Genomic DNA, 20,619 nt, shown 5'->3' with positions numbered 1-20,619 from the left:
ACTTTGAATTTCAAGCTGTGTGTCAGCGTTGCTATCTGATAATGAGATTCCAGCTTAGTCATAAATGCAACCGGCAACGACACACAAACGCACGAGCGAGCGAGCGCACACGTGTGCTGTCGTCATGACGTTTATTGTGACTTGCCGCACAAACATGACGTCATCCACGTTTCATACAAAAAGGAAGAACAAAGTTGAAAGACGGGCGCTTGCATTTTATCACCATGACGACCGTCTCAACTCTCACCCGGCCCATTTAAGAGACGGGCCGGGCGGCGGCTAGCTTCATGAACGTCGTCGTGGCTCCTGCCCGTTTCCATGGCGACAGAATAAGGCAGGCGTCAGGGTGCTGGGAGGCGAGCGCTGCGTGGGCCGTCCGGCCGCTCGCACGCATCCGACGCGGTGCCGCCGTCAGCTTCACTTGTCTGCCAAAGACAACAAAGCGGCCATTAAGGGGGCGTTCCCGGCCGAGATCACGTCAGCAGGCAACGCGTCTTCCGTCCACCTTCACATTTGGTGGCCATCGCACAAACTCGCAAGGAAAAGTGCAAATGTTTCAGAGTGTGTGGGGGCGCGCGCACCCACCTGACTTTTCCTGCACGCTTTTCTGCGGGGCGCCGTTGCCGTGAGCCGACTGCTGCCGGCTTGCCTGAAAGACGAGCACATCCTCTCAGACTGCAGCCGCAAAGTCATCACTTGCGAGGATTCGCCGGCATTCGGGATCAAACGTGGACCGACGCGGGACGGCGTTGCCCGCCCTCATCGTTGGCGGCAGCGTCCGATCGCCATTCAAATTGTGCGGCTCGTCACATGCTGCCTTAGTTTGAAGGTGGCAAATGCTGGAAGCAAGCGCGCGTTTGTCAACAGCCGCGAGTGAGACGAGGCGGCGAGGAAGGCTTGAAAATGGCTCGGAATGGGATCCGCCTTTTTGTGCTGCAAGCCTCAAAAAGATTTGCCGTCAAAAGGTTGCAGTTGTACAAAAAGAGGATGGGATGGAAAATGGACTGTTGGCACGCTCAAACGTTTGATCTGATGCAAATTGACAAAATGGCTTCATGGATTCGTCAAAATGCTCGTCAAGTCATTTGGCCGCTGACGAATCGATCGCTTCCACTTTAAAGGAGGGCGTGTGGAATTGAGTGCCATCTGGTGGCCAACTCAGGAATTGAAAGCCAGCACATGCCCTTCGCTCACTGAGGCACCGGATTTGCCCACTAGACGGTCAATGGACAATCCCACACACTTAAAGTCGGCGGGAGGGTTCGAATAGGCAGACGGCAAACTTGGTGGCTTGACTTGCGTGAGGACTTTCCAGCCCTGCTGGTCGTTTATGCCGCTGACTCGCACGTTGGGAGGATTTTGCCACAAACCTGATCCAAAAGTCAAAACGGGTCGCGTGTGGACGGGCCGCTGCCATCGTGGCAACGACAAGACCGCGCTCGAGGAAGAAAGAGAAAAGCGGACAAAGACCAAGGTTAGTTTGCCGAGGGGACCGAGCGGATGTGCGCAACAAGGAAATACTCGCTTTGGAGAGCACTTCCTGCCGGACGGCCGCCTTGAAAGCGCCGAGAGACCGACAGCTTGGGCGGACCGTCGGCTGACATCTGGACTTGAACCAGCTGCACCGCGGCCGGGCGTGCGCACGCACATGCTGGCGTGCAGCTGGTTCAAGGGCGGCGACAAAGATGGCGGCGACAAAGATGATGGCGGCGACAAAGATGGCGGCGACAAAGATGGCGCCGCAGCCGAGCGCGACAAACCACAGCGATTCCAGCTAAACAGAAGGAAGCCCAAAAGCGGCAAAACATTTTCCTGATGTGATAAATGCGTAACACGCACGCACCTTGCGGATCCTGCACCTGAGCAGGACGCCGATGAGGACGGCGGCGAGGCCGAGCGCGATGAAGCCGTACGTGACCACGTCCATGACGGCGGGCAGGACCACCAGGTTGGTGTGGAAGGTGTCCAGGACGGGCCCGTCGATGAAGCCGCTCTGTGGACGCAAAAAGTTCACAAAGCGCCGGCCGGCCCGCGTCGGGAAGCCCTCGCTCGTACCCGGGATGCAGCCAGCAGGCCATTTTGCCGTGAGCGCACGTTTGTCACGAGTGCGCCCCGTCGCGTTGTGGGTGCGAGCAGTCAGACAACAGACCACTTTTTGCTTTTTTGAAAAAGTGGCCGGCCTCTTTTCCGCTTTGCGCCGTGACCAGATTACGTGCTCATCAAATTGGATTTTTCATCAGTTGTGTTTTTGTTTTTGTTCTCGAGACGCCAATTGATAGGAAGGCCACTGGCTGAGGTCGACGCGAACGGCGACGTGCGCCGGCCACTGCGGTCCGAGCAAAGGCTTCCCGACACGGGCTGCTTGAACAAAATGGAAGGCACCGGCACGTCCTGTCCCACCTCCTCAAACCAGATCATGGGCATGATGGTCTCGGGGAGCTTTCCCGTCTCGCTGCAAGAAGAAGAAGAAGAAGAAGAAGAATGCGGCCGTTAGGCGGCGAGCCGGCAAACAGGAAGTCTTTGATGCTGGAGGAGCGCGCGTACGTAATTGCCGACACTCGCTTGATGTAAAGGTTGAGCTGCAGGCGGATGGACACGTTGAGCGGGACGCCCGTTTGCTGAAAAGACAAAAGCAGAGCAGCGGCGCCGCGCGTTACTTGACGAGGCGCGCGGGAGCCACAAAAGCGCCGGCAAATAGCTCGGTGTCATCGGGCCGGCGCTTGCCGCCCGCAGTCACAATGGTGGGACAGGAAGTGGAGCCTGAATGCCACTTCCTATTTTGCTCACACACGTCGCGCTCATCAGCTCATGCTAGCAAGTTAGCATTCAGGCAACGCATGCGCTTGGATTGCGCAGGTCCAAAAGTTCCTTTTCTTTTCTTTAACACGTCGGCAAGCTGACGTGTGCCAGTCGTTGCGTTCCCAAACCAGCTCCACTCAAGCCTTTTGCTACAAGCTCTGTTCTCTTTTCACCCCATCATCATCATCATCATCATCATCATCCTCATTTTGAGGACAGGATCTTGTAATCATCAACAAGTTTGATTGAAGTCATTTCAACTTGAATGCTGCAGTATAATCATTATCCAATTAGCTTATCTGCAATAAACCGACGTCAACAAGCATTGGGTGTGTGCGTGTGCGCGCGCGAGCACAACTCGCCAGCAGAAAGCTGACCGGCTACTTGTTGACGTGTGCGCAAAAAGGCATTGATGCGAACTTTGACCTACTGCTTGATTACCAACTGACGGCTCTAAAAGGAAAAAAAAGTGACCCTGAACCCAAAGCAAAGTCTGCCCGACGACAGCCAACATGGACAACTTATCTCAAGACACATTTTCACTCCGTGCCATAAAGCGGCCGCTTTATCTGGCCAAAGATAACATTTCCCCGCGTGCGTGCGTGCGCGCGCGAGCCGCATACTCACAGGGTGAATGTCGATGAAAAGTCCGTGCCGATCCTCATCGGGACGGAGGCCGTGCACAAAGTCCAGCAGGACGGGGTCGGCGTTGAAGAAGTGAGGATGCGAAATGAAGACGGGAGAATCTGAGCAAGAAGAAGATGGCGTCAAGACGGCAAAGCCCGCAAAGGCACCCGCCGGCGGCCGCTACCGACTCTGCCGGCAGCTGCTGACGTTGAGCAGGCCCGACTGGCGGCAGGGGCAGAACCCCTGGTTGGGGGCGTAGTCGCTGCCGTTGGCGAAGAGCGTCTTGGGCGCCACGTAGCGGTACAAGGGGATGCCCTTCATGCTGCCCGACCGCTGGTACACCAGCTCCATCGACCTGCCGGCGACAGAAGCGCTGAGTGGGCGGAGGGCGGGGCCAGACCGTCAAGGCGTTGCCAACCGTCAAGGCGTTGCCAACCGTCAAGGCCTTGCCAACCTGCAGGCGTCGGGACTGTAGAAGGGCAGCGTGGAGCGTTTGCTCATGAAGGGCGGCCACATCTGACCCGCCGTGCCGTTGATCATGTTGCACTGCGGCGTCCGCCAGTAGTTGAGCTCAAGGCAAAAACAAAAACTAAAAGTCACAACCCAAGCTGCATCATCATCATCATCATCATCATCCCAAAGGAAAAAGAAAACTAAAAATCGTTAATGATGACGCAAAGAGGAGCAAGTGGATGGATTCTTCCGTTTGCCGGATCTGCCGCATGTGTGACGATTGGTCGCAAATCAATACAAATGGAGCCGATTGGAAATGTTCAAAAGGCTCCAAAAAGGCTGACAGCCAACATCAAAAGGGAAGCCATTTTCTTTGGCCAATTTGAGTTCAGCAGCAAAATCCATGGCACTGGCGGCCATTTACTTTTCTGACGCTGAAGCGTGATTGGTCGCCGTCATTTTCAGTCCGCAAAATGGATGAAAGGGTGAATTTTGCTGCTTAACTGGCATTCCACAAGCGCAATTTTCATCGGAATTACAACGAGCTAGCCTGCAAACTGTTATCACAATGCGAGGAAGAAAGTCTTTGGGTTGGGATTCCTTCAAAAAAAAAAACATTCAGTCCAAATGTCAAATGTGGCAGTAGAAGATGTTCGGAAGTTGATGTGCAACCGAAGGCCCACTTATGAAGGCTTGAGAATTGGATTGCGCTCAAAAGCTAAATTGACACATTTGACTTTTGGACTTGAATGTTTGTTGCTTTTTCCATGGCAAAGATTGTTTTATAAAATAAATGATGACAAAGTCGCATTTATCTTTGTTTTGCTTTTCGGAGCGTTTACCGCCACCGATTCATCGAGTCGCAGTAAAGCGCAGGCACAGAAAATCACTTTGACGCTGACAATAATTCCAATCTTGTACGAGTGAAATGAAATGCTTTCCAAAAGGAACTTTCAATGTTCTTTGCCTGTGTTTGTTTTTTGGCCCCTCGTGTGTTGCGGAGCGCTAATGCTAACGTTAGCATCGGCTAACCTTGGTGAGGCCGTTCCAGGAGTCCACCTTGTGCACGTTGCGGATGTCGTCCTGACCGGTGAAGATGGTGAACAGGCCCGTGTCCGAGTTGTTGAACTGCACAACGGTAGCGAGCGCGTCATTCGGGCGGCTCGGGGGGGTTTGGAGGCGGGGTTTCGGGGGACCTCACCTCGCTAAAGAGTCCAAACTTCCCAGTGGAGGGCAGCATTCCGGGCAGGTACTTGTTGAGGAAGTCCACCAGGCCGCTGTCGTAGCCCCACATGAGCTCGCCCACCGTCTTGGTGAGGAAGGGGCCCTCCTTGAAGGTCTTGAAGGTGGCGCTCATCAGCAGGCGCACGGCAAACGGGAGGTTCTCCATCATCACCGCCGCCCCCTGCAGGACGCCGGTGGCAGTGGCGTCACTCTTGCGCTCCCTTGCCAACCATTCCGGGCAATGTCACGAGCGCGGATCCAATTCGTCTGCACTCCACACATTTTTCTTGCCGGCACTCTTCGGTGAAAAAGCGAGCGGCGGAAGCAACGTTTCCCCGCGTCGCTCGTGCTCCAAAAAGTTGTACTCACCAGCACCAGCATGTTGGGGATGGTGACCACGTCCGACTCGTTTCCGGCCGACATGTCGGCCTCGAAGAAGTAGCTCCGGTACTCTCGGTAGCTCACCGTGTTGTTGGCGTGGAAGGTGATGTTGTCCTTCTGGCAGTGCTTCCTGCGCCGGTGCCGACAACACGCCAAGATGTCACGTCATCACATCATTTTGGCATCTTCATGCTTAACAAGTCGGCTTCCCAATCAAAACGCGACCACCCGAGCAGCAAACGGGGCGAGCGACTGATCCTCAACATGGAACCGACGTGGGAAGGGTTTGCCGCGCAAACATTCCGAGCAGTCAAATGGAAAAAGCTCCACGAGCGAGCGAGCGAGCCACGCTAATTTGGCTGACGCAGCGTTTGCAAATTGTCTTTGGAAGATCCACATGCACTTATTTTAGCAAGTCCGCCCACTACGAGACAAGTGACCGTAGTCGGGTTTCCATCCAATTGTTTCGGATTTTTGAAGCAAATTTACTGGAAATGCACAAAACAAACATGCAACTTGCGCCCGTTTCCATCTGTTTTTCTTTAGCGAAGATTGAGAGGGGACTCCGCCACTGTAGGTGGCGCTATACGCCATAGAGATGTGATCCAGCAGTCATTTCAAAGAAGAAGAAGAAGATCAGGAAGTGACTGCGCCGTATGAGTTTGCGTTGGCCTTTCTTTGCCGTTTTTCAACTAAAATAGCAGGAATATTTGCTTCTTTAATGAATTCCAAAAAGATTTCTGTTTACTTTATCGTCCGACATTGCTTTGGGACGCCAAACGTACGTGTGATGTAATATCCGGTCGATGAAAGTGAAAAAGGTTGAATCAAACGTGTTTGTTTTTTTGTTGACGGTTCTAACCTGTACACATAAGGCCCTCGCTGCTCCAGCATGGGCTTCTCGCCGTTCAGGACCTCCTTGGGGTTGAGAACGTTGAAGAAGTAGACGGACATGTAGAACGGCACCGGGATGTCCTTCCACATGTGATACGACATCTCGTTGTTGGGGTCGATCACCGTGTTCTGCGCCCACAACGTCGTTACGTCACCTTTGGTGCACTTTGTGACCGAGCGGCAACAAGTCATGGAAATGGCTCCTATCGTACACGATGCAAAAATGTTCCCCGAAAGCCGCTTCAGGTTACAGCAGCGCATTGCAGATTGCATCCAAATTCAAGATCAAAACAAAAACATTTACTGCATGTATTAAGAAGCTTTGCGACTTGCTGGCTCTGTTTTTACTTAAGGTAAAGTGGCAAGTGTGTATTTATTTATTTATTTTTAAATGACTGGCTGACAAAAAGATGAAGTGTTTGTCGGCTAATTCCTATTTGCATTTATTCGGAGATGTGACGTCATTGTCCAGCGATCAGCACCAGCAGAGAATAATTCTCTTGAAGGGCTGCGGGCTGCGGGTGGCGGAGTGGTTACCTGCACTTGCCTTCGGTGCAGGTTGGCGTGAGTTCGCTTCCCCCCTGGGAGACCATAAATGTGCGCGAGTGCACCCAAAAAAAACTGAAGGAAATACTCCTGATGACATTTGAAAAGAAAGCATCACAACTAGATGACTGAAAGCAAAAAACACCAACATAAAGGAACGAAAGTGTAATAAATGGTGAAAGAAAAGAGAGTTACTGGGTCGGTGTTGTTAATCAATAAAATACATCTTTTTAAAAACGAATTGGCGGAGTTGATTTGTTGCGTTCACGTGTCGTTGTCGACTTTGTCGTCTGTGCGGCGTTCAGCGTCCGTGGGGAACGCGAGACTCACCTTAACGATTTGCTCGTCGATGATGAGCGGACCCACGATGACCAGGACGGTCCCGAACACCAGCAGGAGGACCCCGGCGACCATTAAGCCCAGCGCCACTTTGCTTTTGTTCACCGCCATCGCCACTTTTCCTCCCCTTCACCTTTTCGCTTGTTGTTGTTGTTTTGCCGGAAGCTAACTGTTTATCCTGCTAGCTGCTGGCGGGCCGAATGCACGTCCGCGACCGCGAACGTGGATCTGAGTCTGGAGATCGGAGAGCGCCTCAACGCCGTCGCCGTCGCCGCGGAAACATTCCAGGACCAGATGACACTTTTGGGAAAAACGAGTTTGAGGCGCTTGTCCGTCCGCCATCTCATTTATAGGCGCCGCTGTAACATCGTTCGGTTTGCCGCGCCTGCTCCTCCTTCCCGCGTGGCCCTCTGGGAAATGGAGTTCAACTCACTGCGCGTCTCCCACCACAAGCAAACAGAAACGGTCAGCCTGCCAAAGTGCACAAACTTTGGAGAATATTCCAAATGAGGAGCGAGCAAAGCTTTTAGCTAACATTTTAGGGAGCACTTAATCAATCCATACCTGCCAAGAATGTTGTGTATGTGTATGTTGCCCACGAACACCCCCAACGTCTGTTTGGCCACTTGCGGGAATGTGCGTTGCAGGTTTCATGTCAAAAGAGCGCAAGGGCCGCTTTTTGCTGTTTTGGGTGCTGTGCTCACGCAGTCCCGTTTGAGGGTCGTTGAGGTGCCGCTTCTCGCAATCAATGTTGCTTTCGTAAATGCACTCCATTCCTCATTTCAACCTTTCTTTTTTTTATTCCAATTTGTCGCTTTAGTCAGATGTTGGCAAAAAGCGTTTCCGTCTCATAAATGTGCCGATGAAATCTACCAACGGGCGAAATTGTTGTGGCCCGGTGGAGGTTTCGGGTGCCGGGCAAGACAAGCGCAAGCGGCGTTTGCTACATTTGAAGGCAAAGCGTTTGGTTGCCGCGTTGACGGAAGAGAAGCTGCGGTCCGTTTTGGTCACGCCGGCCACGCAATGCAGTTCGAACGCTGCCAACTCCGAGCACCTGAAAGGCTTCCGGGCTCGAAACAAGCGGCAACGAACGCCAACCTCACAACATCATCATCATCATCATCATCATCATCATCATCAACTTTTTTCAGCATTGTAAAAGGTTAGGGAACGACGTCATTGCAGCCTTTTTTTCAGCGACTTGTTTAAAAAGGACACAAAAAAAGAAGAATGTGTGAAAATGGAGCTTTGCTGAGATTCAATTTAGAAATGGGCTTGAAAGGCCCACGTGACCCGGCCCCAGATCTGAAGGCCGTCCCCCCCTCCCTCACACACACGCTCACGCTCGGGCTCGGGTTAGGGTTACCTTGACGATCTGGTCGTTCATGATGCTTCGGCCCACAAAGATGAGAATGACTCCGGACAGCGCCGTGAGAACTCCGGCCGCCATTAAGCCCAAAGCCACCTTGGACTTGTCCACGGCCATGTCGGACAGATGGATGGACGGACGGCAGTGATGGCGGATGGCTGCGGCTCTTTTCTTCCCCGGCAGAGGACTGATGCGTCTGGGGGGGCCGTGGACTTTATTTATAGGCAGGACGGCGGGCAGGCAGGCAGGCCTCGCCCCCGACATCCTAGCAGGAGGATCCACCTCCAAACGGGTCAGGACCAGTCTGTTCTCCAAAAAGACACACTTGCACGCGCTTCCCTTTTCATGCAAACGTGCTCGCATTGCGCAATCAGCAGCGGCCGAAGCTTCTCAGATGAAAAGAAAACATCACATTGTTTTGTGTAGCGGATCGTCACATCCGATTGTTGCCTTGTCGTTGTTTTGTGTGTGCGTGCGTGCGTGTGTGCCTCTTGACCTGTTTGATGTGCTCGAGTTGCAATCTAGTGGTCATGTGATGTCAGTAAGACGTTGGTCCGAGGGGGCCCTTTTGCCACCGCCAAGTTGAGGCGCCCTTTTTCAAAACGGTGTTGATTGTTTTGAGCGGCACGGCACACTCAACGCACACGCCTGACACTTGGCGCCGCCTTCCAATGTGGCCCGCCTGCGGCCTTCCCGCGGCGCCGAGCTCGCCAGAAGAAGCGCGACAGACGCTGGCCACGTGTGTCTTGCATCTGCCATCAGGTGGAACCCGCCTTGCGCAATCCCCGCACGCCACATGTGCACGTTGCGTGCGGGATGTGGTGAAAGGTGGCGTGCTCACAAATATGCCCACTAGGCCCAAAAAAAGAAAAAAGAGAGAGAGAAAATAAATCCTGTTCCCCTTTTCTATTTTGTGGAACTCTGCTGATTGGAAGGAAGGAAGTCACATTGAAGTCAGATGACAAGCAGTGAATGCAAGCGAGCTAATTTAAAAGCGCCGCCTTCCCTTCATGCCTATTGTTCAAGTTGCAAAGAAGAAATGTTGACATCTTCTATCGAGATGAGACATTGCAGCGAAGGTGCTGCGATCACCTCAAGGTGCGAATGGCGACGGCGTCACAAAGACAAATCCTTCTTGACGGCTGACAAAGCCGATTTGTAAAACAAAAAAAGTACATGAGGCAGGACACGTGTTGCTTTCTTTCCAGCAGGATACGTCTTGATGGGCGACTTTGAAAAAAATCATCTCGTCTCCAAATCTATAGCGTTCTGTGTTTTTTCTTTTTTAAGACAAAAAGGAAGGCGGCGGTCGTCGCCGAAGCCAGTCCAGGTAAAGCGCAATCTTTGTTTGTCTTAAAAAAAGAAAAAACACAGGAAGTCTTGGTCTCCGCCACACGTGAAGATTCTTGCTGTTGGTGACGTTTCATCTTGGAGATCGTCGGCCCGTTTGGGATCGCGATAGACCCGTCGTCGCCGATCAGCGCCGATTTTTGCATCAAGCGGGCCGATTTTAAAGCGGGTGCTGCTTCAGAGTAGCCACACCCATTTTCTTGAAAGAAGGCCAACCTGGACAGCCCGCCCAAAACCAACCACCCGTGCCATCCAATGGCTTTATTTGCTGTGACGTCCGAACCGTCCCGTTCATCCAACGGGGTGGAAGGAAACAGGCCGGAGTCTCCGGGACCAGGTTTCCCCCCGGGCACGCCTGCGCCTGCGGCTGTTTGAAAAGCGCCCTCGCTTTTTTACATTCAAACTCCAGCCGAGGCGAGTGACGTCACGTGCGGCCCGCTTCCTGCTCCTCTTTCATCCTTTGGCCTTTGGCAAAGGTTTTGCGGCGGGAAGATCCCGGAAGCGGCGCTGAGTTGGAGACGGGCCGAGTCGCTCACATGTTGGTGCCGGCCGGCGCGCAGTCACAAAAGGGCCGAGTGTGCGCCACCTCAGCGGCTTTCTCCACGGATGCGGCGCATTTGGCCCATGAAGGGATCCTCTCATGGCCGCCGCGCACATGACGCTCGCCGTGCTCGTTCATCTGACGCCGCCCCGATCCTTCCTTCCTTCCTTGGTTGGTCTTGATGCTTTTGGTGAGATGGCGTGGCATGCGAAGCCTTTCGAAACTCTTGTGTGAAGAAGGTTGATGGAAATCAACTTCATGTCAACGTTGCGGGTGCTTCTCAAAACACTGAACGACAGCCCAAACTTTCTTGTTAGTGTGCGATGGCTGTTGTGATCGTTCCGCACCTTGAGTTGCATTTGAATGTATGAAAGGTGCTCTACACATCAAATTGGATTGATTGATTGATTGGTTGGTTGTTCTCTGTCCTCACGGCAAAAGTACAAAGTGTGTGGCGTACGCTTTCCACCAACAAGTCTGAGGGAAACCCTAAATGCACGTTTCATTGGGAAGAATTCCATTCCAAATGTCCTCTTGTCGTTCCAAGCGCCATCGAACGCGTTGTCTGCATCGCGTTGTCCGAAGCGTCAACAATGAGACCAAAGCCCGTCGGGGGGAAAAAATGGCTGCCAATGCCAGAGATGGGCAACTTCGGTCCCTCCTTCGACACGCCTGGTTCATCAGGATCGCCTTTCCAAACCCTAGAAGTCACTCAGATGACAGAACCTGAATGGAGGATGCAAACAGTCAAGTTGCATCTTTGCCAGGCTCCTCGTAAAAGCGTTTTGGGCCAAAACGCTGTCAGCAAGAGTGGCAACGCAAGATGGCGGCACTCAAGATGGCGGCACTCGCTGCAGGTTGCGATATACCTCCGCCACTTGGCCCCCATTCCTCCACCACGGAAGGTGCTAGCATGGGAACTGGAGAGCAGCTGATCCAGGCTCCGCCTCCAAAGAGCGTGACGGACAGCCGATACCTCCTGCAGGCAAGCCGCAGCCGCCGCCCGCCACCGACAAAAAGCTGCTCTGTGCTTGCGCAATTTGTCCCGCTTCCTCCACTGAGACGGCTCGCAGCAGATACGCCGCCAGATGGGCACCCTATCAAGCTTGCCCGATCCTGGTCCTGGAGGGGCCGGAGTCGTGCAGGTTTTAGATGTTTCCCAACTCCAACACACCCGATTGCTGTCATCAGCGAGCTCTGCGGCCGCCTGGTAGCCATCTTGATCTTTAGAATGGTTGGGAGGACGGAAACATCGACAACCTGCACGACTCCAGCGCTTCAGGACAAGGACAGGGCAACCTTTCTCTCTCTGGACATCGGAACAAGCTTACAAAATGGCGTGCGCCCGAATAGCGTGGCCGTTTGGACCGCTGCTTCGGACACAGTCAACTCAGCTGGGAATCCTCTCTTCGCTTAATTGCGTCGCGTCTTTCAGTGGACATCAGTGCTGCCAGCGGACATTTTGTGGCACAAGACGGTACCAAAAATAAATTAAAAAAAGCAAATCCTGCGGCAGCAATCAAGCAGCGGGTGCAACACGCTAGCACGAGCCGGCCAAAGGTGAGCCCGCCTGGGACCGGTCGCCAGTCGTGAAGGCACACGCGACAGACAGACGCAATCACGCGTTGGCCTCGTGCGCCTCCAACTTCAGCATGCTACGAAGATGCTAATGCTAATTAGCTCCTAATTCCCAATGCATCCTTCCCTCCCTCCTCCCCAATCACGACAAAGAGCGTTTTATTTAGAGGACCCGCGTCGGGCCACGATGCGCTGACTTGATTGGGGAGCTTTGAAGTGTTTCCATTGATGAGGTTCAGTGCAGTCCTCCGTCCAGCAGGGGGCAGCGGCAGCCCTGGCCAGCACTAATTAGCAGATGAGCTTACTTAAGGAGGTGCTGTCCAGATGCGGGTAAGCCTTCATCACTTGCTGCCATGCTGCTGCTGTTCGCTGCCATTTTGTGCTGGGCCGGTTTCCCGCAGGCGGGTAAATGCACTTGATTGTTTTCTTCTTGAGCTTTAGGAGCCAAAGGGCCTCTTGATGACGCTCATTTTGTTTCAGGCCGCTGCGTGCCGGCACAACTCCGGGACGAAGGTACTGTTAGCATGTGAGCTAGCTTGCACCATTTGGGCTAACGGCTTGTCCATCCTCCAATGCAGGCGTGCTGGCCAAAGCGCTGGAGTACACCAACAAGAACCCGGAGACGCTCGCAGGCCAGTTCACGCTTTTCATTCTTCTTCTTACGCTTTTCGTTCTTCTTCTTTCACTTTGTCGTCAACATCGTCGACGTGGTGGGAGGCTGCAAGTCACGCTTTGGCACTTCCCGCCTCAAAGTCGACACTTTTCTTTTTTTTCCTGCAAGCGTACGTATTCTCGTGAAGATGTTTGTGTCCAAGCCGACTCCTTAAAGTCGTTCTTACAGACGGCAAAGTTTGAATTGGCAAAATAAAATGATGAGCCATTTTGAAAAGGTGTAATCCGATTACAGGTCCATTTGGTCCAAATGGGGATTATTTTGCAGACTAACAATTTCAATACGGGAAGTCGTGCGGCTGCAGACGGTCTTGGTTTTACTGTGAGGAGGCGGTCCTTCCCAAACAACTCGCACCCAAGATCAATTAGCTGTGGCTGAGCCGCGCCCAAATCACGACGGTCTCGTTTGAGCTCAGGTGACTTTTGGCAAGAAAGTCCAACTGAATCCGAATGTTCTTCATTAGAAGGGTTTTGGTTTCTCATCTTTCAAGTTTCAACGAGGGAACTTATTTCAAGCAACTCCAGTTTTTGTGTTTTTATTTTTATTTTTTTTACACGAGGAAGAAATGAAATCACGGAAAATCGTGGCATCATCTGCTGGCCGCATTGTTGGATGCCAATTGAGATGAGATGTTATCGGACCCCAGTCAACATCCAAAGTTTTCTTGTTGCACTTTTCTAATGTCAAGTATGCCGAGTGCTTTCCAAACTTTTTTTTATTTTTTTATTTTCAGCCCTTGTTTTTCAGATGCTTGATAGTAAATTTGGCTCCATCTGCTGGGTAAAAGTGTTGATGGTAGCAAGACTACCCCCCCCCCCCCCCCACACACACACACACGGTTAGGGTTAGAGTCAAAGTTGGAATTTTGGAGTGATTGCATTTGAAGGATGTGTGGTGACAAAAGACATAACTGTGTGGACAGGCCTGGTGGACGACGAGGTGGCGGAAGGCGACATGCTTCTTGAGGTGAGTGCTCGCTCGCCCCACTTGCGATTCAACCGAGAGAGAGAGAGAGAGCTGACGTCGCTTGGCTTTTCCTTGGCAGCATTTTCGCAACGCGGTCGACAGAACCTGGCCTTCCACAAACATCGCATATGACATCGATTACAACTTGCGTGAGTGAGCGCCAGCGACGGCCCGAGCGCAAGCTAGATGCTAACGTGACGTCCGTCCGTCTGGCCGGCAGGCTTCCGCAGCGAGGACATCAGGATTGCTCTGAACATGATCTCCTTCCACACCTGCTTGTCCTTCCAGCGGCGCCGCAGCGAGGCCGACTACCTCTTCTTCAAACGCGGCGTCGGGTGCGGCCATATTTGCCCTCTTTTCTGCTGCCCCTCCCCCGCATCTTCACTCGTCGTCTTTGCTGCAATGCGGCAGGTGCGCGTCGTACGTGGGCTTCAGGGGCGGCAAGCAGGAAGTGCACGTGGGCCGAACCTGCATGGTGGGCAACATCGTCCACGAGGTCCTCCACGCGCTGGGCTTCTACCACGAGCACACCAGGAATGACCGCGAGAACTACATCGCCATCTTGCCTGCTAACATCATGAAAGGTCGGTAAAGATTCCCGCTAATTGCGAGTAAAGCCGCATACGGCGTTGGCAAGCCTTCGTCCGCTCGCTCGCTCCCGAGTAGCCTTTTTCAGCAAGTTGGCCGGATGCTTGCTCTAATTACGCGCAAACAAAAATCCCCTTGGAGAGATGAGCGAAAACATCGTGGACCTGCACTTGCTTGCCGTGGAGGTTCGTTCCGCGGCCGCCCAAGGATGAATTCACCCTGCCATCGTTCCAGCCGACGGACTCGTGACGGGCCCCCGAGTGGCCTTTGATGGGATTGCGGCGAGCGCCAGTCGCGCGCTGAAACGTTTTTTTCTTTTTATTTGCAAGGACATCATAAAAACTTCCGGAAGCAATTTGGAGAAACTTTCCAGCTGCCGTATGACCTGCCATCCATCATGCACTACGGCAGGTAACGTCCTCGCTAAAGCTCAATCCAAATGACATCGTGGCCATTTCGCTGACTGTGCGCCGGCGGCCGCAGCACCTTCTTCTCGGCCAACGGGCGGCCCACCATCGTGGCCAAGGTGAGAGACGACAACATGGGCCAGCGCTTCGCCATGACGCCCACCGACGTGAAGAGAGTTCGTCTGCTCTACAAATGCGGTAAGCGAGCAGTTAGCCGCTAATGTCGCTAACGTGAACGTACACTTGACTTGTTTTTATCAGACTAAGTGGCCAAGGTGGCGGAAGCGTAGCGGTTGGAACCTGCGGCCACGCCGGCGCCAGTCTTCAATGGGCACTTGTATGACGTCGCCGACCGCATCCGCCGCGCAGTCCCCGCTGGAGGGTGAAGGGAAACCAAAGCAAACACCCGCCAATGTTGAAATAAAATCCACTTTGCCATCACGACAAGTGCGACTTGATTCGAGTTTTCACGAGTGAAAGTCGTGCACTGAAAAGTGCACTGAAAAGTGCAGCAAATATGCTGCGGTGAAGTCGGGCCACTTTGGCCAGCCAAACTTTTTCCTGATCAAGTGCACCAAAATCAGTCAATTAGGCAATTCCGTAGATCTTGCGTTTGGGTCTACTCTGAACGGTGACCGTATGTAGACTATTAGGACGTTATATTTCTATACGATTCTTAGACACTGAAGCAGGAAGTAGTTCTGGTTCCGGTATGACAAACATGCCTGCCATAGCGGATGTGAACGTAAACAGGAAGGAATATAACGGTTACATTCCTTTTTAATTAGTCTATTGTTTGAATTGCTATGACAGGCATGACCCAAACAATTGGCTTTAAAACAAAAAAAACAAAAAAAAAAACTACGCTGGGATGGGACTTGTGTAAAATTGAGACAAAACAATTGGGCTGCTGAAATCACTAAGTGGCACAAAACTGCGACTGCCCCGTTAAACTAGAATTCTGGTCAACCCTACCTGAGACCAGCAGACAACGGAACTTGTTCGTGGACACCTTACAATTTGTAAAAAAAAAAAAAAAAAAAAAAAAATTGTATATATATATATTTTTTTACAAATTCAAAAAGCTCAAAAAAACACATTGTATTTAAATACGGAGGTCACTCAAATGTAAGCACCGAGCAGTTCAGTATGTAGTTGAAGTGGTCCGCGTACACGACACGTTGAAGGCAACATTTGTGACGAAAGAGCGCCGCCTCGCGTTCATCCAGCGTGTGCACCTATATAACTAGATAGCCGATAGGCCAAGACTTTTGAAGCCGTGAGGCCGCCATATTGTTACTCAAGAAAAGTTTCTCAGCATACGATCCTCTACATTTACAGTATCGAAATTGGAGAACATTTGAAACACTACTTGGTGGAAACAGCATGATTTATCATATTTTTAAATTTGTCAAACATAAACAAGAGGACTTCAGACCTTTTACAACTTGCCTGAAATACATGTATATGTACATGCTCATTGATGTTTACAGGAGAAAACTTGTATATATATTTTTTAAATTAAAGAATTATAAATGTAATTCAACCAAAGATGCCTCTGACAAATTTAATATTGGGGTCTAAGGAACTGAGTGATAAAAGAAAAAGGGGTTCTTCAAAGCAGCACAGTCCGTCCACTTATTTTATTTTTTTTACTTGTTTAAAAAATAGTGAACACACCACCACAAACCCGACACCGGGCCTACACTGACTGCCTACGAGCTGTATATGTCTGATTTGTACGTATACCGTATAGTTTATACATACAGTAGTCTACTCGCGAGATGAGAGGAGCAAGATGGCCGCCCTGTGACTGCAATGGCTTGCACGGGCGTGTATGGGCTATCAGCGAGCCAGTGTGCACGTGACCGGAATTGACTAAACACGTCTTCCAGTTCATCTGTATTTAAAAAGACTCAAGCCGCATACAAGCGTAGACTCGACGTGCGGCGAATATTTTTTCCCCGCCCCGCTTCTGTAAAACAACAAAAAAAGGTTGATCAAACGTCAAACGGAAGTGGCAACAAAACGGAAGTCCACCGCTGTGACGTCACATGCAGTAAACAAAACAGCCCTTGGCTTCTTGGTGTTGCGACATCTTTGTTGTTGTGTGTTTACCGTTTGCTGCTTCCACGTTGTCGTCGCGGCCCTTTTTCGCCTGGCGAGTGTCGCGACGGACAACATTTGAGACTCGACGGCGCCGGAGCAAGACCACTTTTCGCTTAGCTTGTGTGTCCGCACACACGTTGTGGTGTGAAGCGTCGAGACATCGAGACATCGAGACATGGCCCTGCAGCGCAGAGGAGTCATCAGTCTGCAGTTCAACCAGGACCACAGTAAGCACGACACCGAGGCTCGCTCGAACCCGCAGCCCTCATTCGCGATACATTATGCGATAGTTGCCTCATTCGCGAACGACTTGCTCCTCGTCGCACATCACGTGACCACCGTCCGTTGCTGCCATCGCGCGTCGGCGCATCAACATCTCGGACGATTTCTTGCAAATGAAAGTGCATTTGACACGATTGTATTTCCTTTGTTGTCATGATTTTCACTGAAAAGAAACCATTGAGTTGTGCGCGGTATCCTGTCGCTCGATGCTGTCCGCCTTCTTTCACCACCACAAGGTTTGAATCAATCGTTTCGTAATTTGCTAGCGTTGGTCGCTGACGCCATGTTGTTTTCCTGCTCGCAATGCATTGTGAATGGAAGCGTTGCCTTTCCCCAACCAAAAGTGAGCGCAGCGCATTTGTTCCCCTCCGGACTTTGGGACAAGCCTCGACAAAGTCAACCTTCGGACCCGGCCTTTGCTTCTTCCCAAAACAACTCGCAGACATGAGCGCTCTGTGCTGGATTTTCACTGAACAAACTGCAGTCACATTCTGTAAATGGTGTCATCAGTGCTCACATTTCTTGTCACGGTCTTCCACACGTTACGGGAATCGCGCGCGTCACCTTTCAAATACCATTTGAAGTACGTGCGCCTTTGGGACAATAGTGAGTGTGAACAGCCCTGAAGCGGACAAAATGCCCGGCGGCGTTCGGCACATGCGCCCGCAGGAAAAGGACAACGTGTTTGCTCTGCTTTCAGGTTGCTTCTGTTGCTCCATGGAGTCGGGCGTGCGCATTTACAACGTGGAGCCGTTGATGGAGAAAGGCCACCTCGGTGGGCGAGCGTCTCGCCGTCCGTCCATGCCGACCCGGCCGTCGGCGCTGGCTGGCCCGCTAACGCCGTCTGCCGTCCGCTTTGCAGATCACGAGCAGGTGGGAAGCGTGGCGTCATGCTCCATGCTGCATCGCTCCAACCTGCTGGCCCTGGTTGGGGGCGGAGTCAGTCCTAAGTTCTCCGACATATCCGGTGAGTGACTTTTATATAATAATAATAATGATAATGATGATAACGATAATGATGATGCGTTTTCAGTGCTGATCTGGGACGACGCGCGCGAGTGCCGGGACGCCAAAGACAAGCTGGTGCTGGAGTTCACCTTCACCAAGCCGGTGCTGGCGGTCCGAATGCGACACGACAAGTGAGTGAACGGCGGACAATGCTGTCCCCGCTTGAAGCTCGGAAAAAGAAAAGAAATCAGATGATTTGAATTGGAATGAGGACTATGAAGTCATTTTCCGCGGCCACGGCAAACCTCTCCCGAGAAAAGTTCCCAAAAATGTCAAGTAGCAGCGCAGTGCATTGGGAGGGGGGTTCGATTCTTAAATGCATCGTGATTCAGACATGTAGCCCCTGAATCGTAATCGAATCGTCAGCTGTCCAAAGATTCCCACCCCGAATTAGGAACCCCCCACAATATCCCTCGCGAGTAACAAGTCGAACCTTTGTCAAGTTGACGGACTGCCATCGAGTCGTCACTGCAATCGTCGAAGGGAGCGCAAAGTCACAGATGTTTGATTTGGAAATCATTTTTGGCCACGTTAGGTGTCAAATGAATCAGTACTTGAAAAAATGCATGCTGCTAAATATATGCGATCTGAACCCTGATCCGCCCCCAAGACCAGCACGTCAACGCACGCGTGACTTTGATGAGGTCATTTCTCTCGAGTTCTTTGACACTCGCCTTTCAAGTGAGCGCCTCGATCGGATTTTGTCAAAGTCCACATTTGCCACATTTGACCTGTCAGTGTCAATGGCTGTTGACTCCTTAACCCCCGACCCGACACCCCCCCCCCCTTCCAGGATCGTCATGGTGTTGAAGAACAGGATCTACGTGTACAGTTTTCCCGACAAGCCGCTCAAGCTCTTTGAGTTTGACACGCGTGACAACCCCAAAGGTGAGCGCCCGCCCGCCCCGCCGTCTACACGTCGGCCATTTTGTAAACTTTGTTTCCCGGCAGGTCTGTGCGACTTGTGTCCGAGTCTGGACAAGCAGCTGCTGGTCTTCCCAGGACACAAATGTGGAAGTCTGCAGCTGGTGGTGAGTTGCTTTTTTTTTTTTTTCACTCGTGTGGCCCGCCGCGCCGCATCGCGCCGCATCGCGGCGCATCGCGCCGCATCGCGCCGCATCGCGCCGCATCGCGCCGCATCGCGCCGGCCGTTAAGTCGGTTCCGGCGGCGCTCGCTAAAGCCCGTATCTCACTGAGCTCGCTGGGGAGGGTGTACGCGTGTGGCAAATGTACGATGACGTGGGTTCCGCACTCCAGGATGTGTCCAACACCAAACCCGGGACGTCGTCGGCGCCGTTCACCATCAACGCGCACCAGAGCGAGATCGCCTGCGTGGCGCTCAACCAGACGGGAGGCGTGGCCGCCTCGGCCTCTCGCAAGGGGACGCTCATCCGGCTCTTCGACACCAGCAGCCGCGACAAACTGGTGGAGCTGCGGCGAGGCACCGACCCCGCCACGCTCTACTGGTGAGAGCGCCGCCGCCGCCACTTCCTGTTTCTTACCAGGCGCCGGTCTGCTCATCTGCCTGCTTCCTGTTTGTGTGCCGTCCACTTCCTGCCCGCAGCCTCAACTTCAGCCACGACTCGTCCTTCTTGTGCGCGTCCAGCGACAAAGGGACGGTCCACATCTTCGCCCTGAAAGACACCAAGCTCAACCGGCGCTCGGCGTAAGACCTGGCTTGCGGCCGGCTCCCTCAAAGCTCCGCCCACCTTGAGCCCGCCGGTGTGTGTGTGTGTGTATGTCAGGTTGGCGCGCGTGGGCAAGGTGGGCCCCGTTATCGGCCAGTACGTGGACAGCCAGTGGTCGCTGGCCAGCTTCACCGTCCCCGCCGAGTGCGCCTGCATCTGCGCCTTCGGCAAGAACACGTCCAAGAACGTCAACTCCGTCATCGGTCCGCCGCTCGTCTTGCCGCCGTCCCGAAGGTAAACGCAGATGCTAATGTTTGTGGCCGTCCCCCCCGCAGCCATCTGCGTGGACGGCACCTTCCACAAATACGTCTTCACGCCCGACGGGAACTGCAACCGAGAGGCCTTCGACGTCTACTTGGACATTTGCGACGACGACGACTTCTGACGAGCGGCCCGGAGAGACGTGACGGCAAAAGCGGGACTCCCCGGTTGCCGTGGCAACTTGTTCTCATTTCGCCCGGCTTGTAGCTTGGGCAGCGCCGCTCTGTGATTGGAGGTTTTTCTCCGGAACAAATCGTTTGAATATAACAAAATAAATATGACTTTTTTTGTACTTGAATCCAAAGTACCCTTAACCCTCTGACCCCGAGTCCCAAATAGACTTGGAAAAATGGAAGCTAAATTAACGAGACGTTCGTCCGTCTCATCCCTCCGAGATGTCGACGGACCTAAAAATTGCAAACGCCAAGAATTGGACACATTCAACCATTCAGACGTTGGAGGAAGGAGAAAATGGAGGGTCTTTCGGGGGACGAGTGGGAGGAAGCTTTCAAGGTAGCAAAAAGACGGGTTAACCC

The 20,619-nt window shown here is 52.6% G+C and overlaps 3 protein-coding genes across 5 annotated transcripts; 2 read left to right on the top strand and 1 right to left on the bottom strand.

Moving 5' to 3' along the window:
* Positions 1 to 114: 114 nt before the first annotated feature.
* scarb1 (scavenger receptor class B, member 1) lies at positions 115 to 7,519 on the bottom strand. The gene is made up of 13 exons (XM_077586028.1): positions 7,255 to 7,519; positions 6,347 to 6,507; positions 5,473 to 5,614; positions 5,081 to 5,284; positions 4,912 to 5,007; positions 3,881 to 3,996; positions 3,615 to 3,781; positions 3,427 to 3,545; positions 2,545 to 2,618; positions 2,401 to 2,452; positions 1,844 to 1,993; positions 586 to 649; positions 115 to 425 (listed from the first exon to the last, which is right to left on the bottom strand). Exons 1-13 carry the CDS (start codon positions 7,372 to 7,374, stop codon positions 418 to 420), a joined length of 1,473 nt encoding a protein of 490 aa, XP_077442154.1. The 5' UTR covers positions 7,375 to 7,519; the 3' UTR covers positions 115 to 417.
* Positions 7,520 to 12,377: 4,858 nt separating this feature from the next.
* On the top strand, positions 12,378 to 15,227 carry LOC144063956 (astacin-like metalloprotease toxin 5). 3 transcript variants are annotated; one of them, XM_077586030.1, is made up of 10 exons: positions 12,378 to 12,506; positions 12,582 to 12,614; positions 12,680 to 12,733; positions 13,697 to 13,740; positions 13,820 to 13,889; positions 13,961 to 14,075; positions 14,152 to 14,324; positions 14,658 to 14,739; positions 14,812 to 14,854; positions 14,997 to 15,227. In XM_077586030.1, the coding sequence occupies exons 1-10, from the start codon at positions 12,455 to 12,457 to the stop codon at positions 15,210 to 15,212; spliced, it is 882 nt and encodes a 293-aa protein (XP_077442156.1). In that variant the 5' UTR covers positions 12,378 to 12,454; the 3' UTR covers positions 15,213 to 15,227. The 3 variants fall into 3 exon arrangements, with proteins under 3 accessions (XP_077442156.1, XP_077442155.1, XP_077442157.1); XM_077586029.1 differs by having other exon boundaries at positions 12,382 to 12,506; positions 14,812 to 14,911; XM_077586031.1 differs by having other exon boundaries at positions 12,385 to 12,506; positions 14,812 to 14,933; positions 14,997 to 15,176.
* Positions 15,228 to 16,765: 1,538 nt separating this feature from the next.
* On the top strand, positions 16,766 to 20,381 carry wdr45 (WD repeat domain 45). Its single transcript, XM_077542723.1, has 10 exons — positions 16,766 to 17,071; positions 17,827 to 17,901; positions 17,989 to 18,093; positions 18,160 to 18,265; positions 18,928 to 19,022; positions 19,086 to 19,165; positions 19,392 to 19,600; positions 19,699 to 19,800; positions 19,880 to 20,025; positions 20,098 to 20,381. Exons 1-10 carry the CDS (start codon positions 17,020 to 17,022, stop codon positions 20,205 to 20,207), a joined length of 1,080 nt encoding a protein of 359 aa, XP_077398849.1. The 5' UTR covers positions 16,766 to 17,019; the 3' UTR covers positions 20,208 to 20,381.
* The last annotated feature ends 238 nt before the right edge of the window (positions 20,382 to 20,619 follow it).

Source organism: Vanacampus margaritifer, chromosome 14 (assembly GCF_051991255.1).
Source record: "Vanacampus margaritifer isolate UIUO_Vmar chromosome 14, RoL_Vmar_1.0, whole genome shotgun sequence".
In the NCBI taxonomy this organism is placed as follows: Eukaryota; Metazoa; Chordata; class Actinopteri; order Syngnathiformes; family Syngnathidae; genus Vanacampus; species Vanacampus margaritifer.
The sequence above is the reverse complement of the archived record's forward strand: the minus strand, read 5'-3'. Positions and strand labels throughout refer to the sequence as shown.

Bases quoted from the DNA above. Each gene is read 5' to 3' on its own strand.
- scarb1 (XM_077586028.1), bottom strand. From the start codon at position 7,374: ATGGCGGTGAACAAAAGCAAAGTGGCGCTGGGCTTAATGGTCGCCGGG. The intron at 3,997-4,911 runs GTTAGCCGATGC...TTTTGCCTTGAG, and splicing joins CCTGGAACGGCCTCACCAAG to CTCAACTACTGGCGGACGCC. The intron at 1,994-2,400 runs GTGGGACAGGAC...TTGCGTCCACAG, and splicing joins CCATGATCTGGTTTGAGGAG to AGCGGCTTCATCGACGGGCC.
- wdr45 (XM_077542723.1), top strand. From the start codon at position 17,020: ATGGCCCTGCAGCGCAGAGGAGTCATCAGTCTGCAGTTCAACCAGGAC. The intron at 17,072-17,826 runs GTAAGCACGACA...CTCTGCTTTCAG, and splicing joins GCAGTTCAACCAGGACCACA to GTTGCTTCTGTTGCTCCATG. The intron at 18,094-18,159 runs GTGAGTGACTTT...ATGCGTTTTCAG, and splicing joins TAAGTTCTCCGACATATCCG to TGCTGATCTGGGACGACGCG.
- LOC144063956 (XM_077586029.1), top strand. From the start codon at position 12,455: ATGCTGCTGCTGTTCGCTGCCATTTTGTGCTGGGCCGGTTTCCCGCAG. The intron at 13,890-13,960 runs GTGAGTGAGCGC...TCTGGCCGGCAG, and splicing joins TGACATCGATTACAACTTGC to GCTTCCGCAGCGAGGACATC. The intron at 14,912-14,996 runs GTTCGTCTGCTC...TGTTTTTATCAG, and splicing joins CGCCCACCGACGTGAAGAGA to ACTAAGTGGCCAAGGTGGCG.